The sequence below is a fragment of the Strigops habroptila genome, chromosome 4 (assembly GCF_004027225.2).
Source record: "Strigops habroptila isolate Jane chromosome 4, bStrHab1.2.pri, whole genome shotgun sequence".
NCBI lineage: Eukaryota > Metazoa > Chordata > Aves > Psittaciformes > Psittacidae > Strigops > Strigops habroptila.
Genome location: NC_046358.1, coordinates 7,405,140 through 7,432,402, shown reverse-complemented (window position 1 = coordinate 7,432,402; position 27,263 = coordinate 7,405,140). Strand labels below are relative to the sequence as shown.

Below are 27,263 nucleotides of genomic sequence, written 5' to 3'. Positions count from 1 at the left end.
TGTGTGGATTGTGTTCTAAAGCAAATGTACCCAATAGGTTTCGAACCAAGCTTCTACATGTGTTAGAACCAGTTTTGTTTCAAGAAATATTAGATACTAAAGACTAAAAGTACAAAAAACACCAAAATAAATAGTCCTTGTTCCTTCCCTAAGGAAGTTCTTGAAGAAAAGATACTCCTGTCCTGTGACCAAACCACAGTGGATGTCTTTTTTCCTTCAGTCTCCTTTATTTAGTAGTATACACACTTCAGAGTAACAAAAACTCAACCAATACAGTCAATGTCAAAAGTGACCACGGTCAGCATTGCATTGTAGTGTTCAGAACGGATGCATGTGGATGATACAGGCCATTTGATCTCAGTACCTTAAAAACAACAAATAATAACAACAGCAATAAAAAAAAATAGCAAGAGCCCTCCAAGATACTTAAGGGTTTGGTCCAACTCTCATTGAAACCTTTCCCTGTAGCAGGAACTGGATCAGATGTTAAGTGAATTTCTCCCCCTGTGTAAAATTAAGAGGGATGTAATTTAATTTTTACCACTTTGGTTAAATTTCATCCAAATTTATACCCTTGTGGAGCCCCAACACCCATCCTTTTTAAACATAGCTGATGTATCTCTTTGTGCATTTCTTTCTATATTGCACCTTCATCCAAAAGAATCTCACAGCATCTTGCAGTAATGGACAGCCTCACACCAGTCCTGTGAGGTAAGTAGGTACTATTCCCATCTGTAAAATGGGAACAAAACTGAGGCCTAGGATAATTGTCCAAGGCCAAAAACCCAACTCATTGACAAAGTTGAGGGAGAAAAGTCCTACTGCTGGATTCGCTTAGGAATGCAGCAGCTACAGCAGTAAGCATTGCTGCATCTAACTAGTGAGTTTCAAGACCTTGGTGTCAGAAGTTAGCTGTGCAGCACCAAGGTGCTCTGGGCCAGCATATCTTACTGTGCTGTGGAAACACACATGCTCTCAGTGTCCCCAGAGTGGGGCAGAATCTCAGTGGAGGCATCAAAGAACTTCATGCTGGACTTGTATGTGAACAAATACCTTTTTTATCATGTATCACCTCTTCTGTGTTACATGGCTGTGCAAAGGCATCATACTGACCCTCTGGTAAATATAAGCTTATTCAAAGGCAATGTACTCCATAGTGGAAGGAGGCTATGCTGCTTCCTCACACCAGCAAGTGAGTGTACACAGACAGGCACTTGGGGCCATCCGATGTAAATCAAGGTACCCAACTCACCCAGTGGTAGTTTGCTTGTGAACTCACAGCCTCCAGCCCCTTAGAGCTCCAGTGCTCAGCTGCAGTCCAACACGTGCAGTTTGATAATGAAAAGCTGCCTCCTTTTCTCCTTTCCCGTAACAGCAGCAGCAGATTAGGGCTTCTTCCCTTCTAATCCCTTAGCAAGCCAAAGGGCTGTTTCTAAACTAACTTGCTAGAACTATTTCCAGACCAGGGTCTGCTACAGCAGATGTTTTCCTTTTTTTCCCCTGACCTTTTCAACTACTGCAGAGAAACAGATCATTCTTTCTCCACGTTTCCCAAGATTGCACACCGCAAACCATCAGGTGCTACCAGCAGTTGGGTTTTTTGAAGCTACTGGTACCACACTGCTCCTATAGTTCTCCTTTAGAACTGGACAGTCATTCTAAAAGTTTCTCTCAAATTCTCAACTGACTTTTGAGCATCAATTTTTACCCTTTAAATCTCCCCTCTAGAAAAGAAGTTACACTGGTGCAAAAGAGTCACTTATGTGGTAACAGAAGAAAGAAATCTAACTCTGAAGATTAATTAGGCAAACCACTACTGACTGCTATCACCTCAACAGGCTCATTTCTAACTCTTCTAATTTCTTATTTCCATTATGGTAGGACTGCTGCAATTGCAGTCTCATACAAAAGGCATTGGTACTAAAGTCCTCCCCTGGGAGGCCTAGTTACTTCCTGCTCTTTAAGCACTGCTAACAGATGGGTACCTGTCGGCTGCAGGAAAGGAGGAAGACTTCAATTGTATGAAATTCACCACAGCTTAGTTTGTCATCTTATAGCAGGTCAAAAATTAGGAGGCATCTGGAATGACAATATCTGTGCTCTCTGTCACATAAAAAAAATGTGTAAATCCTCTGAAATGTCTGAGTGGAAAGTTCATTAACATACTGTCATGAAAATAAAACTGAGAGGGACTCTGGGAGGCCAGAGAGGTCTGAATTTGCTGTGATGCAATGAACTGCAATGATTACCAGTTTCAAACAACTTCTGGCTTAGAATGAAATGTTTCCATGTGTCGTTACTTCCTACAGCATACCCACTCTATGGCATTTAACTTTCAAATCACAACTGAGCTTGAATTTTTAATACTGCTGTTTTGTTTAGAGGTTATGAAAAAGTCATTAAGTCTGACTGATGTCTTTTAGTACAGTAGTGTGTTATCTATCTACAGTAACTCCCTCTAGAAGTTATTTTAGGCTCTTAAATTCTAATTACAAATGCTGTAGATATAGATTTCATTCCAGATCTGGACTCTACAGTCTTTTTTTTAACTCATGATCACAATTACTATTGAAATAGCCATTTCCCAAAGCATGGAATCACTTTCATATATCCTGAAGTTCTCAGAATCTCGCCTGAGCACAGGACACCAGCAAAAGACAGCAATTTCTGCTCAGCGTGCATTACCAGCTTTAGATGTTGAAAGGGGGTTAGCAATCAAGTAGTAGTAATACAAGTCGTGTCCTCATTTTGAAAACTGCACCATCATGTTATTAATGTTAAAACCTGGAATGCAAGTGAACATGTGACTACTGATAGTATTTCTACTGCTAGTATTTAAAGAACTGTTCAAGTGACTAGAGGCAACCAACAGAGCAGGTATGTGAAGCCATTACAAAAACAAAAAAAACATCACTTCTTCACTCTTTCTTGACTTTAACCTACATGCTGTGAATCTTCTGTGGTTGTGCCCAGGCCACAGTAAAGGAAGAATGAACCATAGATGGATCTGCAATTCCAGATGGGGACTAGGGGATGTGATATATTGACATTCCTTCCCCCAAACTGCCCTGAGTTAACAGCTGATACCTTGGAGGAAGGAGGCCTGGGAATTATCTCGTCATTAGTGTAACAAACACTGTGAATGCAGAAACACAACCTTCCTGATCAGTGTGCCAGTCTATACAATTAAGTGGCAGCATCATATGTGGGAACAAGAATATGGCTAAGAAGTCACATGCATTAAGAGACAGTCAAACTGTGATCTTAAAAGACCACACTGGTTGCTGGCTACTAGTGCATGCTTGTATGTGCATGTGTATAGGGGTTTTATCTTTAAAAATAAACAAGCCTTGGAAAAAAGCCCTTAGATCCCTGGGCTGTGTGTGAGAGTCGTCACTGATTTTCAGAGCTGCAGTTCAGCTGCAAGAGGCCAAATCTGCCAAGCAAGGAACTTTTCCAACAGCTCACCCAGCCTGAAAGTCAAATATATGTGGAGACAATAGGCTGCTGTTCTCTCCCTAGGGTATCTGTAATCTCGTGAGAGGCTACATAGAAAGCAAAGGCTGTTCCCAGATAGAAGTGAATAAAGGCTAGGGTACGGGAGGAATGGTCACAGCAGTCACATGCAGCCACTACAAACTGCTGTCTCCCTTTGCTCCAGGTTTCTTGTGATTATCACCCATTCCCACCTTGTGCACACTGTAACACAACGCAGCAGAAGTTGTTGGTCCAACCTACAGTGTACACAGGAGGAAGAAGACTTGGAATTAAGAGGAAAAGAACAACCCCAACTCTTGCTGCTTTCCAAACTATGCAGTTCCCTGAAAAATTGTTATTCCTACCCTGAATCTCCAAGCACTTGCTCTGGTTCACTAAGAGGTAATCTGGAGTCCCATCTGTTTGCCAGAAACCAGAACCATTCTGGTTTACCATACAGACCTCTTGACTCATGCTGGTGTGATTCCTGAGTATGGAGATCTTCATTCTCTGAGGACCAGTCTGAACTTAGGCTGGTGCAATACAAACCAATCTGGAGTTATTCAGGTTCGTAGAGGGCAGATGCAAAGTCATTTTGGTCACCAACTGCTGGGTTCTGGATGCAGCTCCCTCTGCACTGATGACCTCAGGAGTTTGGAGGGAGTTAAAGGTTTCCTTCAGACTGAGTGATCCAGTAGAGCAGAAAGTTACAGAGAAGCCCTGCAAGTTTTGTGTCATTCTCAACTCATCTCTTGGTGATGCTTTCCAAGATGCCAATCAAATTGTCCAACCCCAACAAGTACCCATCCTCCCTGTTGCCTTCTTCCCAGGGGATCCTGTGATCCAGTGTCTGCCCATCAGGGAGAAGGGTGGTCTTTCCAAAATCGATCAGCCACACGTTGGCATTCCCACTGCCATCATGTACAAAAAGTAGTGAACTTCCAACGACCTGGAAGACAGATTGAAATGATGTGGTTAAAAACACATCTGTAGCTCTCCCCCATAACTGAACACTTCCCACTAAGAAGATGACTAAGAAGATGGCAGGGGGGTTGGAACTAGATGATCTTAAGGTCCTTTCCAACCCTTACGATTCTATGATTCTATGACCTCCTCAGGTGACCTTCTAACCTGTGACCCAACAGACTTTTGGGCTGCACTTACTTACACATTGACAATTTACATGCCCCATTTGCATAACCATATTAATCAGTGATGTGTAGATGGGCAAAGGGACATCTACACAAAGGGAAGAAAAGCAATGCTCCAGCTCACAAGGCAGCAGGTCTTGATTTGAGCTATTCAGCAATATCCAGTGACTACGTTCAAAGAAAGACCATGGCCCATGATTAACAAAAATGCTTCTAGTGACAAGAGGAAATCAACAAGGTAAAATAAAATGTCTGATCTCAAAACCTTGAGCTGTAACAAGCAGAATGTACAATGCTAGTGATGTCTTCTTCACAGCAAAGCATACAAGGAGAAGATATAGACCAGACTTGTACAGTGTTTCGACATAAACCCAGTATAACTTAATAAAGCATTGTCAAACAACACCAACTGAATGCGACTGTACTAAAGGCAGGCTTCCACATTACCATTCCCCTGTAAAGATTCCCACTGGAACACATCAAGATCAGAGAAGCCCCAAGAAACGCGTTCTAATAAACCATTCCCTGCAGTGGCCCAGAGCTGTAACTGCTGGGATTTTATAAAGATGTAAGGATTTCTTATTCCTTAACTGGTTTAATCTTCTGTATCATTGTGATGGAGGCTTTGTGGTATCTGTGCTGTTAACATATATATTAGTTGTCTTCTACTACAAACTGCTTTCTAGTAATACAGCAGGCTGTACTCTGAAGTACACCTCAATGACCAAATGAGGCAGCAATGCACCTCCACAGCGTTACACTCACTTCTCACCTCATGTCGCTTGAAGAAGTCTGAGGATTCAAGAATGATATGAATTTCCTGCAGACGCTTGAGGTATTTGTTCTGGAGGAAGAGAAGGTAAAAAGAACAACCCATAAATATTTAAGTAAAGATTGAATGAAGATAAATAGATACTCTGTTTACAAGAGTCGATATAATGAAGAGCTCATGTTAGTTTTAGGCTAGAGGTCCTTCAAAACAACAGGCTCATCATTTCAAAGTCAATCTGAAAATACACTTCAACACACTTTCATAGTGAATGAACAGGCTGGAGTTCCTCTGCTGCGTGTGTTACACTGAGCATACTTACCTGTCTTGCTTTGGATGCAGTGATACTTTCTGCATCCCTTTCCCCATCTCCCTTATTAAAAAAGAGAAAAAACTTTCAAGCAATTAAAAATCTTTCCATTCTCCACAGTGAAAAGAGAATGAAATAGTGTTAGAAAGACAAGGAGCTCCTACCGGGGGAGGAAGAGAGGAATAAATAAAAAACCAAGGCCTAATGCATAAAGCTCTAGTATGCATTTTTAATGCATGCTCCTCCTGCAGGGCTAACGTGCCTTCATCATAGCTTCTACACTGCAGCAAAGCACTATGACCTCCTTTGAAGTTCCAAAGACAAGAGACATGTTATGCCATCTACCATATGCCTGCTGTGCTCCCTGTGAAGTAGCACACAGGAATCGCTCTTCGAGGCAAGTCTCTCACATAGGAGCCCAGCCAGCCACCAGTCTCACTTCCTGCCCCCATGCTTTGGTTTCATCCTCTCCAGACTGAATTCCCAAATCATGAATTTTCCTGCCTGCCAACACAATCCTTGCATCATCATCATCCCTCTGATGCTTCTAAGACTCAACTAACACCATCTAACTGATGGCTAGCCATAAGTTAGCTTGACTGATATTTTGCCAGCATGAGAAGCTTGGGGTGAACTCCTGGCAAGAGCTGAGAGAACTGGTCTCAGCCAACTACTTCTCACAGCCCACCAAGTCTCCATGTCCACTCCACCTGCTGAGCAGGACTGGAAGTCAAAACCATTTTCTTCCTTGGCAGTTTAATTCATTTCCTTGTACCAGAGGAAGCATGGCCCTAAAGCAAGTTCATTGGGTCAAAAATCAGTGAACCTGAAGAGTTCGCACTCACCAGAATAGTTGTGTTGCCCTCAATGAATTCCACAAAAACCTGGAGAACTTGCTCCTGTGTCTTCGTAGTTTTGAAGTTTGTGTTACATGTTCCATCTGCCTTCTGCACAAAACCACACAAAGACAGAGACAATTTATACTACACAGATATCACTCCCCTCACCAGTCGATCCTCTCAAACCACCAACAGCTCAGCTCTGGCTAACCAGATGAAAGCGAGTAGTTGCACAGGAAGAGAGCAGATAAACCAAGGAAGAAGTGGAGGAGAAAAGCCACAGGAGCTGATTGGACAGCTTTAAATGGCAATTCATTTCCTGTCGAGTGCAGTTAAAAAAAAACAACTCATGCTATTAGCAGCTTGCAGGAGGGTTTCCTCACGTGTCAGTACGAGCAGCACAGAGTTCAATGGGGAAAACCACAGTGACCTCTTTGGTTGTCCTCTCATCTCACTTGGTACAGTCAAACCCCAGCTGGGGATGCAAGGGGACATTTTCAAACCAAATTTTACCAGTCCTTTTTGTTTGGGTCTTGGGGTTTTTTTCTGGTTTTGTTTTTCAATGGGGAAATCAAAGAATTGTGGTTAAGACTCAGTTCCCAATCTACCTTTGCACATGAACGTGACCCGGAAGTCACAGAACAGAAAGCTAGCTGCAGACAGGGACAACTTGGGATTTGCAATGTGAGCAGTGACAAAGCACACGTGTGAGTTTTGGCAAAGGACAGTGCAGGCATGCTCGTATCCAAAAGCAGGTCCTGGAGAAATTCAGAGTATTTTTGTGCTAGCAACAAGGCTCGGTACAGAAGCATCCTGCTATTGAAAAACAAGTCTTTCTCCATACTAGTAGTGACCAGTTTGTGCTTGTGGAGCTACAAGTAAATAAAAGCTGCCAACACAGACTATATGAATATGCATTCCTCCAAGAACATCCCTATTGATTCAAAAGACACAAATATGAGCTTTTAGGACACACATGTAAAATACAGCAAGTACTGCAGTTGAGAGCCTGCATCCACAAAGAGCCTCCAAGATTATCAAACTGTATTCCTCCCACTGTATCAGTCCAATGACATCCCTTATTTCCATTGTAAGAGTAAATCAACAGGTCATGCAAATGTGTTCCCTCCTACGTGTTAAAAGTGACTGCACCAAAACTGGTTCAATTCAGCTCCAGTCTCAGCAGGTGAAACACTATTTACTCCACAGCAGAACTCCACTGCTAGTATATACCCAAAAAAAAAAATCCAACCATGCTAAATTTCCAGATTTATCACGCAAGAGAATGAACTGACTGAATGGCAAAGCCATGCAGAACAGCCTCCCACCTACCAGACTTTCTAGCAGCAGAATAAACAGAGTTTTATTCCAAGGCTGTGGGCCAGATACAAGTGTGGCATGTCAGCCTGCTGAGATGTGCAAGTTATGCAAGGGAAGTTCAGCAGGTAGGCAGTGAAAGTTAGGAGCCATCTGATCTGAGGTATGCTCAACACATAGAAATTTGGAACTTAGTCTGATGCCTCATACCTCTTGAGTAAGGTTGTTTGAAAAAATCATTTCTCCCTGTGCCCCAAATCCCAGAGCACAGTCTGGAATAGCTGCTGTGTGTTCCCTTTTCATCTTTTTATGTCTGGACAGACTAGTTGCTTGCTTCCCTGTTGTTTAGAAACACTTTAATGATTTTCTTCCTTTGTAGTGGTTGGTAGGATACATAACTGCTGCCTGTCTTTATTGCTGTAAACAACATCCAGACTTCGAATGGCACCAACTCTCGTATTCTGTACCAGGTCCTTGCAATGGCTCTAGATGTACCTGATCCCCAGGAAGTGCTCCCCTGACTTGCTCCTTGAAGTCACACCTTTGCCAAGGCTTCCACAGACATTCCTGCACAGCACAGCAGGTGGCTGCACACTGCAGACAGTGGGATGCTTGTAGCACTTCTCATTAGATGTGACAGTGACATGACTAGCAGGAGGGCAGCTTTGGCAGGGCCACAAAATAGTCCTACCTATCTTAACCTCTGTGGTCTTGCTCAGATTCCTCTGCAGACTTCCCTTAAAGGGCTCTGGGCTAAGGTCGTGACTTATAAGGATTCACAAAGATTTATGAATCAAATCTGATGTCTTCCTGGAAAAGTGGCTATCCCTGATCTACAGGTGAAGGAATGGTACCAAAGGAAGATGTAACATCCCAAACTGCACAGAGATTCAGTGACAGATTGGGAAACCAGAACTCCTGGGTCTCAGCCCCATGCATCTCTGCTCTGCAAAACTATTAGGTTTTGCACAAATAGCGACAACATTTGTGACCTTGTCAGTGTTTGTCACCTTCAGTCAGCCCCTTTCAGAGAGGAAACCTGCATTCTGAACCTGGCAGGCACAAGAGGCTGAATGTCAGGTGCCAGCTGTAAGGAAATCCAACAGTTCAAACTATTTTTGATAAAAGGAAGAGTGTAAAAATCCCATGAATGAACCTGACTTGATTTCAGAGCTATGGAAGCAAGGCAAGGAAAAGAGATGAATCAGCCTACAGAGAAAAGGTACCCTGCTGATGAAGGATTGCATATGGTGAATCAGATCTCATTTAGCGGCAGCCACTTCACAGCAGGGCTTCTATGATTTAATTTTCTTTGCTTCCACTTCTTACTCCAGCAGCCACAGGGCAGGAATATTTCTGAATGACCAAACCCAACACATTTGCTCAGCAACTCCAGGAGTTACTAGTGCACTCAGGAAGAACAACCCCTTTTTCCCCATCAACCACTAGCTGGCACCACTGATCCTTACAGGCTCCCTCAAAACTGGGATCTCTGCATGGCTTCACTTTTCTGCAAACAGAACGGGACGTACAGTTCAGCTACAGTGAAACAGTGCAGGGAGTACTGACCAGCTGCACTGCTTCAGCAACTCACTTTCTGTCACCATTTCTCCATGTGAAAAAAACCAAGAGAATAATAAATTCCTCAGACCAGCACAGGGAGACAGAGGAAAAGGTAACGTACTGCAGTACTCCAAAGCATTTCTTGTGCTTGATCAAGGATTAAGTATTTGTGTCCTGTTTTGCACAGTTACAGCTTTGTCTCAACACAGGAAAATACCATGCAGTCTGTGGGACATACTGTTCCTACCCACCTCTGATAACCAACTGACCCACTAAGAACAAGCCAGGAGGTCTTACTGGAGCTTCCCTGTGTTCCCTTAGCTCAGACACTCTCCAGGACTCAGCATAAATCTGTACATCTTCTACAGGTGACCAACTATCTTTCCAAGAACACATGTAAAAGGTCTCGAGATCGTCTGGGTTTCTGATGCCACTGCACAGAGCATCCAAAGACCTAAATAGTACAGGAATAAAACAGGTATCTTGATAACATCATTAGGTGGCTAAAGGGTAACACAGGAAGTGCCTTGGCTGGACTGAAGCCAGATCATCTACCACCCAGACAGCTCCTGCATGAGGATGCCTGGGTCTAAGAGCCAGGAGTGGGTGGCACAGTGTACAGGGGGCCAGCACAGCATGAGCTGGAAACCCTAGTTCCTGTATCACAACAGGAGAATCTGTGAATAAGGAAGGGAGAAGACAACACAGAGAAGCAGAGAAGAAAGGGGTGTTTAAAGATCCTCTGCTCATCAGCATCGCCTTCTTTAATCCCTTTCTTCTTCCTGCGTGTATGAACTATTAAATGGAAGCAAAACTAATGCAGAGTATAATTTACAATGGACTAACACACCTGAATTAAACATACATGCTCTGGGAACATTCTGAAATCACACAGGGTAACCCATGCTAACTTCTTCATAGCTGTCCCATCATTGGCTTCAGGTAGCAAGTACTCATCCAGCGTGCAGGTGGGTTGGGCAGTGCTCACCGTGCCCTATGCTGCTAGAGGTACAGCACCACATCCTGACCCCAGGCTAGCTGTGACAGGCCTACACAAGCACAAAACACTTCTGGATTCCAGGAAGTCTTCGCATGCAAGTGACTGAGCCAGGTGGCTGATATGCTGAGAGTAGGTCCTATGGGCTTCCAGGCAGGTACCTGACATTGCCACAGAGCACAACAAATATAAAGAATTAATAGGTAGGAAAGAAAATTGCCAAGACTCTTCTGTGGCTATAAGGTAGTATCCTAGGAATGGTATAAGGGCACAAACTTCTCCATCAAGAACAGGAGATGGACTTTGTTGAAGGGGAATTTTTATTTTCAGTTGTTTTGGCTTTATTCCAGCTCCATCTACACCAGATATCATCATGTACTTAAAAGGCAAAGAGGGTTCCTTGATCCCAAGAATATCTAAGCTAATGATTTTAACATGCCTTGCAAATAAACATAACTGGAACAAAACCACTTTACTGTGATTCACTTGCAATGAAGATGTACAGTAACTGGATAAAAAAGTAATTGCATGGGGAGGGGCTGTTATTTCATCAGTTCTAAATTCTTCGTTGTAATGGTCTCATTCTCATTCTATCTACACTGCGTACCTGCTTGAGTCCTTCCTGCAATGTCTCTGTGGTTGAACCAAGTACAGTTGATGTGCACTTGATGCTTAACTTCATTGACACTACTCTGTTATAACAACAATGGATGTTTTAAAGCCACAATACTCTGAACTCTGTGATTTCAATTAGTGCATTTTCACTGCATAATCCTCTGCAAGACCTGACTATTGATGCACACCAGTCTCTTGATTAATCCACAAACCAAAGTTTGGCCTCCAAGAACAGGCAGAAGCGAAACTATTACCTTAATCCCTTCAATCCTGAAGCCCAGGTTGGCACTAGAGCTGATGGTTTCCCTCCACTGCATGTATCGGGGTTTGGTGACAGCATGCTGAGCGTTCTCTTCAGCTGTGGGAGCAAGAGGATCCACTTCAATCATTTTCTTGTACATGTCCTTACGCAGCTTTGGTTTCTCACGGGCCTTAGTCAGCTCTTCCTCCAGGTATGTCCTGCAAAAATGTCACATCCCAATAAAACTGTGAGGACTCTCCAAACATTTCTTTCTACAACTTACAAACTGGCCTCAAGAAATGTCAACCAGGAAAGTAAGTGTTATCATTACCCCATTGTGTATATGGGGAAGTTAAGAACAGAGACAAATGACTGTGCAGGCCATGGGAATTGTGTCATTCACTTCTTGTTCTAACTATATTTTTACTTACTGTTATATGTAAAGAGAAAGCTGAATTCCCACTGTGCCATGAAACAGAAACTGTCCTTTCAGGGGACAGTTAGGAAAGATCACTTACAATGAAATCAAAAGCAAATAGAGCTGCAGAAGCCTTTCTGTCTTCTCTCTCCTCAAAAAAAACCCCCCTAACATCAATCACATGTGATTTTTTTAGGCTTCAGAAAGCAGTTAAGGTTTTACCTAATGCATCACAGTGAAAGACAGAATCACTTCTCATATAGCAAAACCTGAAGAGTAAAGCAGATTATCTAAGCAGTTCCAAACCAGAAGAGGTAACTAAGAACAGGAAGGCGAAGGGTGACAAATCTTTCACATTTTGCTGTTATCACTCAACCTGTTAATCTGGTAACCATTAGAAAGGCACTATCCATGTTGTCTACATTCCAGTGGTCTTCTAAAGCTTTGCATTTTGTCAGGTGCCTGGAGTGTGCTTTCTCAGTTTAACACCCAGGGTGGTGTTTAGGAGATGCTGTCAGTCATTACCAGAACGTCATCTACTCTGAATAAAATGTGTACTGCTGCAAATCCTTCTCCTCTTTATTCTGGGCATACCAGTGATACGCATTACTACTCTGATTTAAGATTCTGCATTATGTGAAAAGGCTTGTCTGCACTCCTGTAAGCTGAATAGCTCATGTATGACAATAACTCTTGAGCATCTGAGCTGGCACGCAAAGAATCGCTATGACAGTTCATACTTCTCTGCACTGTTACTCCACACTTTCAGCAGATCCCTTATCTGTTTGTTATGCTTATGGTTTTTTTAGGTTTTCCTCTTCATCACAGCCAAGAGAAGGAAAAGAAAGTGAACAAGGTGGTAGCACTGTAGAGATGTCAGAGCAGGGAAAAAACATAGGTCAGTCCTGAGCAGATGGTCAACCCATTTGTTTACAGAAGAGATCAATACCAGTGAAGACTCATTCAAGCGTAGGAAATGGGCTTTCACAGCGCTATTCAGTCATTCACATTTGGAGATGGGAATTTTACTCTTTGTGGGGTGTTTTGAATCACTGCATACACAAAGATTAAATGAACTGGCAATGAATGAATCATGTAATTATTTTCCCCATGTATTATCAGGCCACTGCAGAGAAACTTTGTCTTAAATCGCCCCTGAAATTTCTTGATGTGAAAAGCTTTTGAGGCTATAGATCAGTTAGTTTCCAGAATTCATGTACAATCAGGCAACAGTGGGACATATTCTCCTCTGGTTGTCCAAAGTGATTGCCAAACCCACAAAAAGTTGTCTGGGCTGAAACCCAAGGCTCCAAAAACATTACCAAACTCCTTCAGACAAAGCATAACCACATCCCTCCACCTCCTTCTCCCACTTCCTTCCAATGCATTTGGGTTAGAAAGCACTTTTTCAGGGACCTCACCTGATCCCCATCTTGCAGTCCATCACAGAAGGCCCTTCAAAATCAGTAAGCAAGTCATCCAGCTGAATGTAGCTCTCTCCATCTCTCTCCACCACACCATGGAAGCAAGGGACGCAGGCGCGTAGCGGGTCTTTCATCAGTCGCTCGAAACACTCCTTTTCGTTCTCTGAGAAGCGTTTGAGTATCTTCCCACTATCAGCTGCCTTGAAACTCCCTAAAAAAGAAAATCAGACACACGCTGACAAGACTGACCTGCAAAAACAGAAAAACACCTTCCCCTACCACTCCAGCTTCATCTACCTCATAACACCGGTTACAGATTTCCCCTGAACAGAAAAGACAACATGCTTTTCATAAGAAAATAAAACACCCAGGACAAACACAGCCATTGGCAGTGAAAGTCCGTTTGGATATATTCCCATGTCAGAATTTATAGCTTTAAGGAGTGCAGCTGCTCCAGGCCATCTTTTTTTTTTCCCCATGCTAAACTGTTTGTTAGGATATTAAACACAACTATGCTTACTAAAATGAACAGGAAGAAGCCACGAGCCAGAATTCATTAATCCTCTGACAGGCTGTTTTAAAGCTGCATAACGCTGCCGGTGCTGCTTTGTCCTTAATCCTCACAGAGGGTACACCTGTGAGTACGGACGTACCGAGGCAGTACGGTCACACAGCGACCGTTCCACAGCCCCGAACAGGCCAGAAGCCAAGCACTGCCCTTCCTACACACACGGCTGCACATCCATGTACCTCTGGGTACTGCCTTTGCTCTGAGCCTGGCTACACTGCAGGTACACCCTGTGGGGCAACTGGCTTTTTACAACCCTGTGTCTGAATGGTATCCAGTGCAAATGACAGTCTGCACAGGCCAAGACTAGCAGTAATTAGACTCCAGCTAATTCTACTGTCCAGATGCTCTTCTGCCCTGCATCCTGCCAATAACATCAGAGGAAAGTACATGTTTCATTCAGAGCTACCCTTAAATCTACATGACATAAAATAGGTGCCAAAGCAGGAGCCTCCTTAATCCTGGGGCTAACGCTCAACTTCTATCACAGCAGGATCCTTCAGCCATCACAAACTGGCCCTTCTCTGACAAATCCTGGAGCTGGCACTGCCTCAGCACAAGGGTGAGGGTGGTGATGTCCCAGGTTTTAGTTTAGAAAGAACTTGTCATATCAGGGAAAAACAGCTGCAAAAAGGAAGGACTAAATGCAACCACAGAAAACTATTTAAAGGAAACTGGGGCAGTATCTCTCCTCATCAGCGTCTAGCAACCTCTTAACCTTCCTCTTCTACCCTACTACAACCAGCCTCCAGAAGGGTTATGATTACATGACCAGTGCATCACTCCACACAGATCAACCCAACCCTGCACACACAGTGATAAAAACTGAAGTAAGAATGGTTGGTCATCTTGGCACTGTGCATAACACAAGCCAGCCCCCCCAATACCAATGTGCAAAATGCAGCTACTCCGTTTACTAGGACTAAATAAAATCTGCACAGCTTTGAAGCGCACCATATTAGTGCATTAGCATAATAAAGAGGTGGTTCAGGTACTGCATTACAGCACGATGCAGCGTAGGTGCCTGCCCACATGTATACTAATAAACCCCACACTAGCACTTTAGGAGCATGGGCTGCATAGGAATTAAATGAAGCACAAGAGAAGCAACCCTGATGACTTCTCTTTGTTGTTTTTTTTCCCTTACCAATGAAACAAAGCTGACATTAGGAGCACAATTACCAACCTCTACACAATATAGAACCAGTGACTGAGCTGCTCCTCGCATGCCTACAGTGAACAATGACAGGCTCACAATGCAAACACCTGGTCAGCAAGTCAATTTTCACCGGATTTGTTTTCCACCCAAGGGCTTACATTCAGATGAGAGGGTTTGAGATTGGTATTAGAAACACCGTCCTCGCCAGGGCTGAAGCACAGACAGGCACAGACAGTGATCCTTCCCACCAGGAAACTAACATATTGGCTACTCAGTCAAGAAAGACGATCCCATACCACAACCAACAGCAACAGATGGACTAGGGCTTCAGCTCCCCAGTCCCTCTTGTTTCCTCTCTAACAAATACCACCTTACAAGGATGCATTGGGAGCCTGGCCCTTCCGTAGAGCCTGACCATTGCTTTCCTGCTCCTCTCATTATTCAGGTATATCACTCCCCTTCCCTATCCCCACCACAACTGAAAGAAAGATGTTCTGGTTCACAGATTTAAGTGATACTTCCTGCTTCCTTTCACCTGAAGGATGGAAATAGAGAAACGCTGAAGCACTGTTTTTCTTGCTGTTGCAATCCCCACTCCAGAGACAATCACACTGAAGACATTAGTCTCACCTGTATGCCCAGCCAGCTGCACCCACGAGTAGCGTTTCTTGAAAGGGCTGATGACTGGTAAGTTAACCATGGTTTTAATTGTATGCCATGCTTTTTTCTGGAATACAAAGGAAAGAAACATTAAATTGAGCAAAAGCTGAAATCCTGACATACCCCAAATCTGCCACGTAGCTTCATGCACATTGAATTGTTCCTCGCTCATTTGTATGTGCTCAAAAGTGGAACCATTAAACAGACACAATCATTGTTGTCGGAAAAATACACACACACAAACCCAAGAATGGACAAACACAAACATAATGTCCTGCCATCCACAAGAAAGCTGCCTGCAAGGAATAAAAACCCCATCATACTGCACGTCACAGGCCTGCTCTGAGCCACACCGGACCCTCTCTGAGTCACGCACTATGTGGGCAGCAGACGCTGAACACACACTTACACACATTTAAGTTTCCATGAGACATGAACACAAGCTGTTTGCCACTGCCAGCAGCACTTCCTTTCCCAGAGAACTTCAGCATCACCCTATGATTAACAGCTTTCTCCCAGTCAGCAGGTGAGTCTTGCTGTGACAGATGCATAGAAAATGCATCTCGTAGTTGGACACAGAGGTCCCTCAGCACCCACTGATTCTACAGCATGCTGTAGGATCTACCCTAGGTCAGGGATTTTCCTGCTCCCTCCCCTCTTTTCCAGTCTCGTTACTCTTTAACAGAGCCGGGCATTGCTGTGGGTATCTTTGGCTGCCGCACAGCGCAGCTGCGCGGGTACCACTGCGGGCAGACAGGGAAACAGAGCAGCTGCTCACGAACAGCACCGAGCGCTCTGCTACAACGGCAGAAAGGAGAAAGAAAACATAGAAAGTAAAGAAGTCTCGTGCTCTGGAAGTGAAACCCAGGTGGGAGAGAACCACAGCCCACCAGTGCTGGTGTCACACGGTGAGGGGTCCCAAAGCACCTTACAAACAAGGCCAGTAGCTCCTTTCTTCTGTCAACTAGAATACAATACCCTGCTGGAGAAAACAACAGGGCTACATAATACACGTGCACGACAATTTAGCACTGAGGGGTTTTTGCTGGGATCGAGTATAGCTGGGGAATAGGCTGCGTTTACAGAAGCGGTTATCAATGGTCTAACTGGCATTCACCAAGATCAGCGGAAGGCATGGATTTCACTGAAAACAAGTTTAGGTCACCTGAAAAATCCACATTCAAAACCGCCATGTCTTCTCTAACATGGGTATTGATACGATGACTCAGGTGCTCAGGATACTGTCTTCTACTACTTCTACAGAAGTGAAAAAATAACTAACAGTGAAACTGCAGGCAATGATACACAGGCAAAAGGTAGCTCTCCAGATCATACTCTGACCTGGCCAGCCTTCCCCATGCTGGTTCACTTATACCGCATTTCTTATAAGGTATCCTCTGGCAATGTTGGTCACCGTGTGAGGGCAAACCCCTGCAGCTATCTTAGAATGCATCATGAGGATATGTGAACTCACAGACACAAGTGATCTTTCTTTCAAGTATTTGTCTTCACAAGAAAGTTTTAAGTTATGCTGCAAATCAAACTGACATAACAATATAATTTACTGTGAGGGTGCTGAGGCACAGGAACAGGTTGCCCAAAGAAGTGGTGAATGCTCCATCTCTGGCAGTGTTCAAGGCCAGGTTGGACAGAGCCTTGGGTGACATGGTCTAGAGTGAGGTGTCCCTGTCCATGGCAGGGGTTTGGAACTGGATGATGTTAAGGTCTTTTCCAACCCAAACCGTTCTATGATTCTATGAGCAAACGTATTCTGAAATAAGACTGCTTCTTCCTATTTCACTTTGGTTTTGAATGCCATTCAAGCTGCAATGAAGTCACGCTTGGCCTGATGTAATTGCCCATGCAGCAGTAATACTCTTGAAAACATACTGCACCAGTGAGAGGAAGCATCCAAAAAAAATTCTGGATGTTTGGGAATCATGAAGACTCTGTTGCACTTACTGCAACACCACAGATGTGACTAGCTCTAACTAAACCCCAGTTTCATAAATACCTTCTGCATGTTTAAACAACGCTTTCATATTCCATATTATTTGGATTTTATATTCTGTATTATTTGCCTTAAATCATTCCAAGCCGCAAGCCTGCAGTGCTAAACAGTGACTTGGCTCTATCACGGAGCTAGCTGCTGTTGAGTGAGGATGAGGAGACTCTTGTACGCCACTTACAAATGTCCATATTCTCCTTCTGGAGGAAAGTGCAATAAAAATATTGTTATTCAAGTAGCAAAGATTAATTGCTTTCATATAGTTTATGTGCCAGATTTAACCAACAGCAGAAGCCCTTCAGTCTACTCTACTGTTTCTACTCCAGAGGGACACATCCCTAAGTTATTTATAGACCAGCTGAAAAGTAAACATTCTGAATTAAAATGACCTCTGTGAATGTAACTCCTGCCAAAGACTTAGTTTTGAAGATTCCAGCCCAGTTTTCAGGGTAACGCTGCTTCTTCCCCATCCCTTAGTCAGAAGTCAGCATTGCTCCATAACTCTCCGATAAAGATCCTACTCATCATAATGTCCCACCCCTAACAAACTGCACCCTGTCTCCCAATGAGCTGTCATACTCCTATCTCCAGAAGTGATGAGAAGCAGAGTTTTCAAGCAATGCACATCAACTGTCAATGCAACACCACACTCCAGAGGCTTTCCCTCCTCCTCCCTCCCACCCAGCCCCAAGGAGCTGCAACTTCTATTTGTACTGTGGGTGTGAAGAGGAGACAATGGGCTAAAATCAGCGCCAGCTCAAGCGGACTTTGGCTGCCTAGGTTACAGCTGCCTTGGATAAGTATGTTTAAGCTACTCATCCAGTAAACAGACACTAACAATTTTTATTTATAATTTTTTTATTTTAAATAATCTCTTCACAAACTCCCCCTCTCCCCAACACAGGCAAAGCCCGAGGCTCAAGATAGGAGGGCAAGGGCTGTTTCCAGACCCATCCCACACTTTCCCCTACTGCAACTTCCAGTCTCCCCAAACTCACTCAACTCGGGATGCAGATTGCCAGGATGCAAACAGGGCTGCATACTGTTGGAGCAGTGGTGTGAGTGGGAAGATGAAAACTTTGTGTGCTTGCTGTAGGAGGAATCTTTCTCACTTCTATTTCTAAAGCAAGATCTCTTCCTCTTTGTTAGCAATGGTATTATGTGCTTTCCAAATCACCGATTTATGCTGCAACGGCAAAGAGGACTGCTACCACTGCCCATCTGTATTTGCACTCTGTATCTTCCTCAGACCCTGTTGCTTCTAGATTCCTGCTTAATGTTCCTTGACTTTTTGCTCTGCCTGGGTTTCTCCAAGCCCTCATGTATTTCTAGATAGCCGACCAGTGAATGTTACTCATATATATTCAGAGAAAACTCATATCTCTGTATCAGGATTGCCTGAATCAGATGCTCTTGACATCACTGATGCTGTTTTATACGCCTCTTGAGATCAATACACTTAAGAGTTTTCCAATAGGGAAAAGGAAACCATTCCAAAAGGGCCAAGCGGCAAACATGAGAAATCTTAACATTCTTAGTTAGATACAGCATGTAAGTTACTCGATGTGAACTGTAACTGCCACACTATATACATCTCTCTAAGCAATAAAAGGTGTGGAATGCTAAAGAGGGCAAAAGCTTGTTTCCTGCCAACGGGTTACCCTGTATGTGGGGCTGTGCCACTGGAACCGTGCCCCTGGTAGCAAAGGAACAAAAAGAATCAGGGGAGGAGAACAGCAGAACTGATTCCCACAGTGCAGCCACATAGCATGCACAGGATTGTGGCTTGGTATCTGACGCTGATCTGTGTTATCTGGATTACACTTCTGAATCACACTTCTGAATATGAAGCACAGTACTGAAAAGAAACATACATCCATGCAGCAGATGTGGAAGACTTGCGCTGTGTTAGCACTGGCATATGCAGACAAGATATTGGCCAGATGAGGCATTCCCAATATGTTCAACCCTGGATAAAGGCAGCTGTTGCCATCATGTCTATCCATTAAGAAACAGCAAAGATGAGCAGTAACTGAAGGTCACTGGTTTCTGCGAGCACAGCTTTTTCCAGGCCTTTTCTCATGATGAGAACACAACTTCATGTGTCACTAGTATGCAGAAGCACAGCCATGATGATCCTGCCCAAACACACCAGTGGGACTTGGCTGAGGAAAACCCACTAAACTCACTGGGAGACATTTCACCCATTTTAAGGGGGTTTGGGTCAGGCCTCAAGAGCTTAATCCCCAAGATTTATCCCCAGGAACTACGAGGCTTTCCTGAAACTCTCCCACCACTTCAAGACAAGAGCTGTAACATCCCAATAGCCAAGCTCCCTGAACAGATTAGTGCAGACTCCCTGAATTGGGAGGGGGCGGTTGTTTTGGTTGCTGCTGCTATTTTACAGGCAGTGTAGAACAGCCGAAATATCTCTCTGAGCACATCCTGAATCCCTCAGGGACAGGAGGGCCACTCTGATTCCTAAGGGCATTGGGGAATAGGGACTGAACCATCCTCTGCTGTTCTGTGGAAAAATAAATAAAACCTCTTCCTTTTTAAAGGGTAAAATGAAAAAAAAAAAAAAAAAAAAAAATAAAATGAAAAAAGAAATAATTAAAAGATCTCAGTTCTATGAACACCTTAAACACATGTAACTACCGTCAGGCAAGCACTGACAAATAGGTAACATACAGAAGATTTCGCAGGATTGAGTCCTAAGTGAAGCAATTACAATAACTAAAAGCACAGCTAAATGGGGGGGAGAGGAGGAAGGGAAGGTAAGAAAAACCTTTTCTTCAGGAAAAAAACCCCAACGATCTATCAGTTTTAATAATCCCAGCATGTTACTTAAAACTACAGTGAGTTAAAGAACAAAGGCACACCAAAATGTAACATAAATCAACAGGGTCCCTGAAAAAGTTTATTCAGCAGCAGCACAGTGGAGGGGTATTTTCTTGCCTGAGCTGGTAAATTTTCATGGAAATTCTGCTAGACTACAGTAAACAATGACCCTTGAATCTGTTTTTCCAGGAAAATTTCAGCAGTTTCTTTATCCAAGATCCTGTTGTCTTTTTCTGTGCACTAGTACGAAGCCTACGCAAGCCTACAGAGAGCTATTATGACAGCAAGAAACAAAAGGATAGTGAGAAATTTCTTTGTAATCTTTTTTTTTCCGCCCTAAAAGGCTTTAAGAAAGAATACTTAATTGTCAGTCATCATAATCTACTGTTCTCTTAGAGTCTTCACAACTTTTAGGCTAAATACTGCCACTCTGGGACATGGGGGCTGATATCTGATCCATAATGCTTGTTGCCACTGCCTACTCAGTGTCTCACTAACTCCTAGGAGGAACAAGGTTCCTCCACAGGGAGCTGCAAGGAGTACAGAAAACTGTAATTATCAGAAAGTTACTACAGGTGTTTCAAAATAATTCTGTTAAAGCCGTGTGCCCAAAACGTTAGAGCAGTGAGCAACACCGTGCCTGGCAATCTCAGCCAACACAATGCAAGCGAGCAGCAGGCAGGTGAGAAGGTGATGGGTGCTGACCTCTCTGGGGACACAGTGACTGGAAGTGACAACAGTGACTGGAAAAGAACCCATCAGACCATTAGCTGGAACTGCCTCCTATGAGCAGGCCTTAAGCTAACACTAAGCATTACTAAGCTGGGTATCGGGTATGATTTATCCATGCACGGTACTAGTCATTCTCCAGCGGCTCACCCTTCTGCTGTGATTTCCCCACCACGCCCCTTCTCTTCCTCCTGGGTCACACACGAGCACCCGTATTACTCCGAGTGATACAACAAACCCTCACGAGGTCTGTAAGGTTATTCACAGAGCTGTGGTAAGCAGCAGTGTGAGCAGGTGCTAGGGTCTAGTCCTGCGAATAGCTCTCTGTTAATATTTGTTCCTTCTAAACTCTGTGTATGTTTTACAGCTTTATTATTATTTGTTTTACTTTTAATAGTATATACACTTTCTTAATAATAAAATGTTCTCTTAACCCTCTGAGTTAATTTCATTTTCTAAATTGAATTAAATAATTGAGTAAAATAGCATAAAGGATTAAAAAAACCCTATCTTTCAAGCTCTTTGAATTTCAATAAACTAAGGTAAGAAAGACAGTTGAGGATTTTGTACATAACTGTTCATTTTCAGTGTTGTTTGTCACCTTATTTGAATTAGCTTTGACCTCACATACCGGACCTGCACAGGCAAAGAACTTCAATGTAGGTCTAAAGCTACTAAACATATTATTTTAATGAACTAAACCTGGCCCAAACAAAACTTTGCTTTCATTTGTCTCAATGCAGCCACTATCCATAAGAAATCATTCTGAGCAGACCACAGCCAGGACAATTACTAGCATAATTTAATTACCCTTTAATTAGATATGCTTCTCTGTGTGAATGGAATTAATAACTACAGTACTATAACTGCAAACTATTAAAAATAGAATCACAAACACTTTAACAAAGAATCTACTGATTTGTCAAAATTACAATATTCTACCAAGACATGTTATCATCAGCTTAATTCCCACCAAAGCAGTGAGCCTCCCATGGGCGCAGCTTTGCAACAGCCAGCTTCAAAGGTTATTGGGGATTTCAGTTTTTCAAGGGAGTGCAGTTCTGGCACAGCCAACCAGATGGTTTCATCTCATGGAGAATTGAGTGATGTTATATATAAAACAAAAATAATTAAAAGATAATGAGAGTTGCTGAGCAACATGGTATCTTTCTGGTTACAGTCAGAGAATTTGCTTACAGAGGGATTTTTAGTTTGAGTTCTTTCAGTTTGAGGCTTAGTGGAGTTGTCTTTGTAGCTCTGAAAGAGGCAGGCAGTTGACTTGATCAGATCCAGATCCTGGAACGGCAGACATTTTTATGCCAAATATATAACAAATTATAATTATCCTTGTTTTTTCTTCTAGCAATATATACAAATATATACATACACTTTTAAAATATCTAAAGCAGATAGTAAAAGCTTTTCTTTGCAGTCAATCAAAATTCCATGACTTTTTTTAATTGTCCAGGCTACAACAGCTTGGGATCTCCTAGGCTTGGGATCATTTGGTATTTGAAGAAACTTAGAAGACCTAACAAGTCATTGTACTGCAATGAAGAAAGTGAGGCATACATGTCATTTTTACCTTATTAGTTGGGAGAAATTTAACTTAAATATCCACAAAAGCTTTGTGCGGGGAAGCAAGGTGCAAGATTTGCCCACAGCTAAAACAAAAATGCCCCAAATAACAAGATATCACCAAATTTGTCATATAAGCCACTTACTTCATACTTTCAGCAGTCATTTCTGTGCTTTTGCCCCTTATTAAAGGTTTCTGGAATCCTGAAACTAAGAAGATTCTTGCTGCCAAGTCTACTACCCACTTGGCTGAATCAGACATGAATCACAAATCAAGACAAAGATCTCAATGGGTGGGAGGTGAAAGAGCAAGTCAACAAGATGAATGCTTCCCAAGCAAGCTCCAACAGGAGTATGTGAGCAAACACTCACACAAACCTTTATAACTAAATTTCTGAGCCCAACATTTGATTCAGGTCCTAAGGGTGAGGCTCTCACAGCAACTGACTTAGCCCCATTATTACCACATTTCATCTTCTCTTGTCCGTGGGCAGTAAACAGGTTCCTGATGCACACAAACCCTAGTCCACACAGTACTGATTATTCATGGTTAGCCAGAAAGGTGTTTAGGGCCAGAACCTAAATGTTGCCCTATGATAACTTGCATCAACGGATAGCCCAGCCCAGAGTCTGGATGCATGAGCATCGGCTTTAAAAAGTCTGTGACCTGACCTAAAATGCAACAGCATCATTCTTCAGCCTGACAGAGGTGCTATGCCAACCACATCAACTGATAATTTGGCCAAATCACTGCAACTGGCCTTCTGCCAGGGCTACTTCAAATGCTGTCAGCTGTCACTCAAGGAATATGTACCAATATACCATGTCCTTGATGAAGGAAGTCACTGAGCAACCTCAATGTGCCAGACGCCTTGGGTGCCTTGACCAACCTTCTATCTGCTTCAGTCCCCAAGGGAACCAACACTCTCTTGCTTTGTCACACAGTTGATCTTCCTACGGTGTACGAGTGCCAGCTGGAGCTGTAAGACTGATATCCACAGCAAGGGAGAACTCCTAGAGAACAGCAATTTGCATGCTACATGAGCAACTTCCTGATCAGCACCTCTCATCAGACTGCCAGGCAAACTGTGACTACACCTTCATCCCTCCCTCTCACCATCCAGCCTCCAAACCTTTAAGAAACGGTGTTCAGCCTGTACTTAGCCCTTGATGCTTCCGGTTCTGCACTCAACCATGGGTGAGGGCCTCAGCTGCTCCACCAGCCTTTGGCAGGTGTATCCTCTGACTGCAGGGGTTTCATTTCCTGTTTGTACCACACTCAAGATAGGCTGGGCTAAATCTTCAGAGTCATGAGAAACACTTAATGCCATAAGCAGAAACAGCACAGCAAGACAGAAGGCTCAGGTTCCCATGTTTTCTCCTCTGTTGTGCCTCACTGTGCAGTGAGATGTATATGTTGTTCTACCCTTTAGGATGCTTGGTAAAGCTCTCTGGATATTCACTACATCTGGAGTAAAGGAAGAAGTGAAGAGAAACGCACAGCCAGTATCAGACTGATTTACTAGGAGCACAAAATCCCATGTCTCACTCCACAGTTGGATTCTACCTATAGTTCCAGGAGTCCCTCTCCAAATCAGAGGAAAATGAAGTGCAAAGAAGCGAAAGCATTGCTTGCCTTCCTGCAAACACCATCAAGAGCTGCAGTGTTGTCCTGGGTTCATGACAAGTGTGCTGACTGTTCTGCAGGAATCAATGTTGGCATTTAGTTTCTGACCATTATCTGGTGAAATATCTACAACCTTTATGTCATTCCTAACTCAAAAGTTAAAATAGTCAAGGAATTAAACAGCTTTAAAGCTGCACTGTCACAAGGGTTTCCTTCTCTTTTCTCACTGAGATGTTGTAAAAGCCAACACTGTTCACTGAAAGACAGATTTTATTTCAGTAAAAATCAACATTTTCTGTTTTAAGGAATACCAAAATGTCCATCTTTGATAGCAGGCATTAAACGCGGCCATTATCCCTATCTTTGCAGTTTGTGCTGTGCTCTGCTCTGAAAGACACTGGTTCTCTAATAGGATGAAGCTCTGCCCTATGTCCCTGCTGAGCACAGGAAAACTTAACCAAAGGAGGTTCTGCCCCTACCAGGGTTCTGCCAGAACATCAGTCTCACTGGAAACTGAAATGTTATTATCCAAGAAGTAAATGGAAAGTTCCTCACTACAGGAAAGTTGAGTCACTTACAGAGCCCAGACATTTGAGATTTATCCAGGCTGTCCATCACTCACAAAATTTTTGTGGTAAATCAAACATCACTTTAGCAGATGGTGAGGCAGAAGGAAAGAAATCTTTTTTAACCTCCAAAACAACTGCAGTTTGGGTCTTCAAAAACTTTCTATGCCACAGTTTAGCAATTGAGATTCTCTGCCCATCCTCCATTCATCCTCCACTTGTCATGGGCCACTGATTGACACCACCAGTCACGAGAAAGTGACATCTAGAAAGACAACACTCTTTAGATGAAAAAATGAGCCTAACATTCCCTCAGGTAGGACACAGAACTACCAGTTTCAAACAGGATGAATCTTGGGAATACTTAAATCCCAAACACATCCACACTTTTCTATGCATAGACCAATAAACGGGTTGAGCCGAAAACAGAAGCACAATTGTCAAGGCACGAACACATCATCTGTGAACCGCACATGACCTCAAACCCAGCTGTACCACAAGTGCCAATCCACTTCGATCAGGTGTAGTTTCTGCATAACATCAAGAGAAGAGTGTGTTCTGGCCACAAGCCAGGAAATAACTTCCAGAAGCTGATCTCCCCTGAGTGAACTCCAGGCACTTGTGAAGGAAGCTGACGGTGTGCTCCCATCTTGTTTGCTGAGGTGGTGCAGACACACATAAAGCTCTTTCCTGCCAGCCCAGCAGCTCAGGGCTAGGCCCACCACCAGTTTAACACCCCAGTGACTCAGTGTCCACAGGAGAAACTTCAGCCTGAGCAGATAAAGAGAAATGAAGGAAATTTTAATGCTTGCCCCTTATTACACTTCCCCATTCACCACAAACCACTATCAGACAGAAATTGCAAAACTATCTTCTATTAACTGGTCAAAGATTCCTCTTTTCCTATCCCTAGCAGCTTCGGTTAACAAAGCCGTGTTAAAAGCTTACTATGCTTTCAATGTATCCTTGTGTAAGGGCCCCAAAATCCCTTATAACTTTGAGATCCTGCCTGAAAAGAAAGTAACACAAACAGTGGAAGGCTATTGCGCTATAATTCATTTTTTCCTGTAGGAAAGGATAGGAAACACAAGAATAGAATTCAGGTTGCTGTAAGAATCCACTGGTTATCTGTGATGGTTGTGCTCCATTTTGGTCACTATTTCATGAAAGTTTTGGCAAAATGGAAGAAAGTTCAGGGATGAATAACAAAGATTGTATTGCTGAGGCTGAAAGAATTCATTCTGAGAGGGCCAAGCATGGCAACTGTCTTGAATACACATGTTTTCACAACTATAAGAGCAGTCAATTGTTCTTCATGTCCATTGGGAAGGACAGGAGTAAATAGCTTTAATGCGTAACAAAACCAAAACATTCAGGTGAGAGATCAGAAAAGGGCTTTCCAGGGGTATCCATAAGTTTTCAAATGGGCTTGACAAATGCCTGTAAAACCATGGTCTCGCTCACTCACAAGGGACACCTGCCACCACAATAGAACTGGGTTGATCCCAGTGTCCATGAGTTGTAACGCTTTTAAAAGAGTTCTAGTCACAGGCACCAAGATAGTTCATAATCAGTGTGCGCAGCGTATCAGCTAAAGATTCTTATGTCCTACAGAACATGATCCCTTTTCCATGCCTTATTTCCCATTTCCTAAAAGGTATTAAAACAGTCAGTTAAAAACTTAAGTCACTTGTCTGTAATTCAGGGTTTCTGAAGTTATTGTACACACACGTATATATGCACATACATAGAAAGAGGTTACTGACAGGTCTTCATTTTTAAAATGTACTTACATAACTTTTTTCTTTCCTACCATGATAATTCAACTTCTAACATCCTAAAACATCCAACACTCATTTACAAAAGATTTGAGCAAACTCCACTGCTTCAGGATGGGATCTAGGCCCAGACACGTGCCCTTTCTCTGCTCCTGTTCCCACCACTGCAGGCTATAATAGCTCCACTTCAGAACACCAGTGAACAATTCAAGTAATTAATGCTTGCAAACTAAATTAAAGGCATGTAAATAAGGCATTCAAGTATTCAAATAAGCAGCAATAGCATTAAGTGAAACGGATTATTAGAGCCTAAAAACCTCATGTAAAAACCAGATCAGACATACACTGGTAACAGTTTGCCATCTGCTCTCCTCATCTATCTCAAGACAAAGTCCAGTACTCCATCTCTTCTCTCCTCCTTTGTCTCCCCCAAACTCACACCTCCATTTTCCTCTAAAGAAGCATAGGCAGTTACTACTTCACCTATCACGTATGCCACTGTTCAAATATGGCCCACCCTGTGCAATGGAATGTGAGTGTCAACACACGATAGGCACTGTTATTTAGCGGGGTGTGGTATTTACCGAGGGGAAGGCCACATCCTTCAGCAGTCACTTTAATAACTCTG

General features: G+C 43.1%; 1 protein-coding gene across 1 annotated transcript in view; it reads right to left on the bottom strand.

Moving 5' to 3' along the window:
* Positions 1–203: 203 nt before the first annotated feature.
* The window catches only part of ITPKA (inositol-trisphosphate 3-kinase A), a 41,950-nt gene continuing 14,890 nt past the window's right edge, over positions 204–27,263 (bottom strand). The window contains exons 2-7 of the mRNA XM_030481749.1: positions 15,479–15,575; positions 13,119–13,332; positions 11,293–11,497; positions 6,553–6,654; positions 5,401–5,472; positions 204–4,426 (exon numbers count right to left, since the gene is read on the bottom strand). Coding sequence (XP_030337609.1) covers positions 4,223–4,426; positions 5,401–5,472; positions 6,553–6,654; positions 11,293–11,497; positions 13,119–13,332; positions 15,479–15,575 — 894 coding nt within the window. The 3' untranslated portion in view covers positions 204–4,222. The remainder of the gene's footprint in view (positions 4,427–5,400; positions 5,473–6,552; positions 6,655–11,292; positions 11,498–13,118; positions 13,333–15,478; positions 15,576–27,263) is intronic.